The following is a 5060-nucleotide window of genomic DNA, read 5'->3' as shown; positions in this document are numbered from 1 at the left end:
CTCCTTCTGCCTCTTTTCCTCTCTCTCGTTTTTGGAGTTCAAGGAGCCACACTAAGAGAGCATCGCCTCAGTGGAAGTGAACCCGTCTCTTATGGACCTGCGTCCCAGATCCGCCCTCCTCCGAGTGCTGAGATGCTCAGAGCTCTACGATACATCCAAAGCCTCAGCCAGAGATCCCCCCCACCTGATCCCCTTTCCGACGAGCGTCAACCAGATCAAGAAGAGGATGATATGGAGAGCATCCGATCCATGCTACAACTGGCAGCGCCAGGCCGGATGGACAGAGGTATGGAGGATAGAGAGGAAGAAAGAGACAACACTAAAGAGTTGCTTCAAGCCGTGCTTAAGACACTACAACAAACTGAGGAACACAAGATGCCCAAGAAGGTTATTGCAACCCAACCTCAATACACCATCCACCCCTTCCCAAGGCCAAAACAACAACTAGAGGTTGAAACGTCACCTGAGAACTATGGGAGGACCTCATGGGCCAATCAAGATAGCCGGAGACGACACAGGCAGTATCCAATTATGTTTGAGGATCCGGAGGATCAGGAACAGCCGCTCAAACGGACCAATGAGAATGCGGAAGAACAGTACACGCCCCAGAAACTGGCGACCCTTCAGTCTGTGTTTGAGGAACTGAGTGGGATCTCCACATCTAAGGCCAACAGCAAACGAGATGAAGGTGAAGATGAGGAGGAGGATGATGATGATGATGATGATGATAATGACTTGTACAGGCAGAGGAAGATGGCCTTGGAGGACATCATGGGAACAGACGAATGGGCACCTCTGGAGGAGCAAATAGAGACTGAAGAAGAAGAAAGAGAGAGGCACGGTTTTAATCGTGACCTTGAGGATGATGACCAGGAGGAAGACGAAGATGATGTCAAAAGATCAAACCAATCCAGCTGGAAAAGTACAGGAAAAGAGGAGGACCCTGAGGACATCGCAAAGCTTATGGACTACTATCTTCTCCAAATCCTTGAAAAGAAAGAGCAGGAGCAGCAGAAAAGACAAGAGGCCAGCAGGAGCGAGCAAGAAAGCAACCGAGAGATGGAGAAAAAAGATGCGGATGAAGACGAAGATGAGGAGGAGGAGGTGGTGGAGAGGGAAATTAAGCCGATGCACAACACATTCCCCGAGTCTTTGTCCCAGATAATCAAACTCTCACAGCAGCTTCGGATCCCACCAGAGGAAGTCCTTGACCTTCTTCAAAACGAGAAGCAGAAGGATTTATTGGGACAGTCACGTACGCCCTACGCAACCCCTCACAACACACACAAGACTTTCTCCACAGCACCTCATCGAGGTTCGCCGCTCGAGACATCGGAGAGGAACAGCGTCGCCCAGGACATCCTGAGCATCCTTGAGCTGGTTAATGCAGCACAGCAAAACAATAAACGACCAACGCAACCCAACCCGTCACGTTATTATGAGAGAAAAACCGGCAAGGATGATTACGACAACACCGCTGCCGAGGAAGACGAATTGGCCAGTTACCTGGCATCCGAAATGCTTGCACAGGGACAAAGACGAGCACGTCCAACGCCATTGCGCAACGTGGATCAACCCCGGTATGGAAATCTGGAACGTGGCGTCCAGGACTACTTCGATAAAAGCGCACCAGAAAAAAGAACGGCGGAGCACGAGAACGCTGACATCGGATTAGATAACAACACAATGCTGAAAATCCTGAGGTTCCTGGAACCGGAGAGCGACAACACCGACGAAACAGACTCTGAGGAAAAAACAGTCCCTGAAATGTAGATGTGTAGATAACCATTATATTCATTGTTTGAATTGGCATATAATAAAGTATTTTGAAACAAATATATTCCCTAACTGCGTTTAGTCAATGTAGTGCTCCAGCTTTTCTCATTTGTCTTCTGTATAGCGCAAAATAAAGAGTATTTTAGTAAACCTGATTAACTTCTTTCTTAGTTAGTGATAAGAACATTGTAAAAAGTCACCGGCTTTACCTCTTCAACATATGAACACACACAGATTTTCTCCCTCTTAAAGACGCCAGCTATGTTTTTTTCAGTCAGTATCTTGTGCGTGTGATGAGGTCATGTGTGATGTGGCAGAGGTAAATAAAGCATTTGTTCACACTATGGTCCTCTGTTTGTGTAATGTGTCTCTCACTGCCGAGCAACCTTGGCAACCTTTGCATGAATTCATTGTTAATATTGTTTTAAATCAAAACTCATTTAGAGGTTATTTCAGCATACATGCAACCATTTTATGGAAATCAATTAACTATTTAATTCATTTGGACAATGATTATCTGTTGGGTATTTTGAGATAAAACTTCACACTACTCCTCCTGGATACTGTTATAAGCATGAGCCCCGTCTGATTGGTCGTGGCGGAGGTGTTGCAACCATTTATAAAGATATTCTAAATGTTACCCAGAAAACGGGTTATAAGTTTATTTCATTTGAAGTACTTGTACTAAATGTTACGCTCTTAGATGTTAGAAAAACATCCCTATTATCTCTAGCCTTGGCTACCGTATATAGACCGCCAGGGCCTTACGCTGATTTCCTAAAAGAGTTTGCAGATTTTCTCTCAGACCTATTAGTCAATGTCGATAAAGCACTAATTGTTGGAGATTTTAACATACACGTAGATAATCCAAATGATGCGTTAGGAGCTGCGTTTACAGATTTATTAAATTCATTTGGGGTCAAGCAAAACGTCACCGGACCAACACATCGTCTTAATCATACACTCGATTTAATTATATCACATGGAACCGATCCAACCGATATAGATATCATTCCACAAAGTGATGAAGTCACTGATCACTACATGGTAACTTGCATATTACGTACTGCTGTAATATGTCATGCGGCGTCGCGTTATCAACCAGGCAGAACAATCCTCCCATCCACCATAGATAATTTCTCAAATTGCTTATCTAATCTGTCTCAGCTGCTGCCTGAACCCAAACAAACAGATGAACTAGAAGAACTAACTAGCACTATGAGCACCATTCTCTCTAGAACATTGGATGAGGTTGCACCTATTAAATTAAAAAAGGTCAGAGAGAAAAATAAAGCACCATGGTATAACAATACTACGCATGTTTTAAAGAGAGAAACGCGTATTTTAGAGCGTAAATGGAAACAAACTAATTTAGAGGTCTTTAGAATCGCGTGGAAAGACAGTATGTCACGTTATAAAAAGGCCCTAAAAGCGGCCAGGGCTGAGCACCTCCGCAAACTAATAGAAAACAACCAAAACAATCCAAGGTTTTTATTTAACACCGTGGCTAGACTAACAAATAAACAGACGTCACCAGAACAAAATATCCCGTTACAGTTCAGTAGTAATGATTTCATGAACTTCTTCACTGAGAAAATAGAAAGCATCAGAACCACAATTGTAAACGTTCAATCTTCAATCGCGCCTTATAATTCAGCTTCAATTATCACCCCGAAAGAACAATTACAGTGCTTTACAACTATAGAACAAAAAGAGTTAAATAAACTTATCACTTCATCTAAAACAACAACATGTTTATTAGATCCTATACCAACTAAACTACTGAAAGAAGTGTTACCTGTAGTGGAAGATCCTCTCCTCAATATTATTAACTCGTCTTTATCTTTAGGTCATGTTCCAAGAACATTTAAACTGGCAGTTATAAAACCTCTCATTAAGAAACCACAATTAGATCATAATAATCTAGCAAATTATAGACCCATTTCAAATCTTCCATTTATGTCTAAAATATTAGAAAAAGTGGTGTCCGCTCAACTGGGCTCTTTCTTGCAACAAAATGAGATCTATGAAAAGTTTCAGTCTGGATTCAGACCGCATCATAGCACTGAAACTGCGCTCGTTAAAATCACAAATGATTTACTTTTAGCTTCTGACCAAGGCTGTATCTCAATACTAGTTTTACTTGATCTTAGTGCTGCGTTCGATACTATAGATCATACATTACTCTTAGATCGACTACAAAATTATACTGGTGTTCAAGGACAAGCACTAAGCTGGTTCAAATCATACCTATCTGACCGCTACCATTTTGTCTATTTAAATGGAGAAAAATCGATCATAACTCCAGTAAACTATGGAGTGCCGCAGGGATCTGTATTAGGCCCTCTGTTATTTTCAATATATATGATGCCACTTGGAAATATTATAAGGAAACATGGAATTAGTTTCCATTGTTATGCTGATGACACTCAAATATATATTTCATCACGGCCGGATGAAAACGCAAAATTTTCCAAATTGACAGAGTGTGTTAAAGATATAAAAGATTGGATGACCCGTAATTTTCTTTTATTAAATCCAGACAAGACAGAGGTAATACTTATCGGTTCAAAAAACCGCCCACAAAACCTCGCACAATACAACTTTAACATCATAGGATGTCCTGTTACTTTATCCTCTACAGTAAAAGACCTGGGTGTTATACTCGATTGCAACCTGTCTTTTGAAAATCATATTTCATATGTTACAAAAACAGCATTTTTCCACCTTAGAAACATTGCTAAGCTACGTAATATGCTATCAGTTTCTGATGCAGAAAAGTTAGTTCATGCATTCATGACCTCGAGACTGGATTACTGTAATGCTTTACTAGCTGGTTGTCCTGCATCCTCAATAAACAAGCTACAGTTAGTCCAAAATGCCGCCGCTAGAGTTCTTACTAGATCAAGAAAATATGATCATATAACACCGATTTTATCATCACTGCATTGGTTACCTATAAAGTTCCGTATTAATTATAAGGTATTGCTACTGACTTATAAAGCCCTAAACGGCTTAGCTCCAGTCTATTTAACGGATCTTTTATCACCCTATAATCCATCGCGCTCTTTAAGATCACTAAATTCAAGGCTTTTGGTCATACCTAGGATATCCAGAACCACCAAAGGAGGGAGAGCATTCTCACATTTGGCTCCAAAACTCTGGAATAGTCTTCCTGATACTGTTCGTTGCTCAGACTCGCTCTCCCAGTTTAAAACTAGATTAAAGTCGCATCTCTTCAGCCAGGCATTCATATAATCCTACAGTTCAAACTACAATCCGGC

General features: G+C 41.3%; 1 protein-coding gene across 1 annotated transcript in view; it reads left to right on the top strand.

The window, feature by feature from the left end:
• scg2a (secretogranin II a) overlaps positions 1-2120 on the top strand; it is a 3540-nt gene extending 1420 nt beyond the window's left edge. Inside the window, exon 2 of the mRNA XM_082180044.1 lies at positions 1-2120. This exon is cut by the window's left edge and continues 61 nt beyond it. Coding sequence (XP_082036170.1) covers positions 1-1773 — 1773 coding nt within the window. The 3' untranslated portion in view covers positions 1774-2120.
• Positions 2121-5060: the final 2940 nt, after the last annotated feature.

This window comes from Leuciscus leuciscus (genome assembly GCF_965113295.1).
Source record: "Leuciscus leuciscus genome assembly, chromosome: 9".
NCBI classification, from domain to species: Eukaryota; Metazoa; Chordata; class Actinopteri; order Cypriniformes; family Leuciscidae; genus Leuciscus; species Leuciscus leuciscus.
This window is presented reverse-complemented; position numbering and strand designations above follow the sequence as displayed.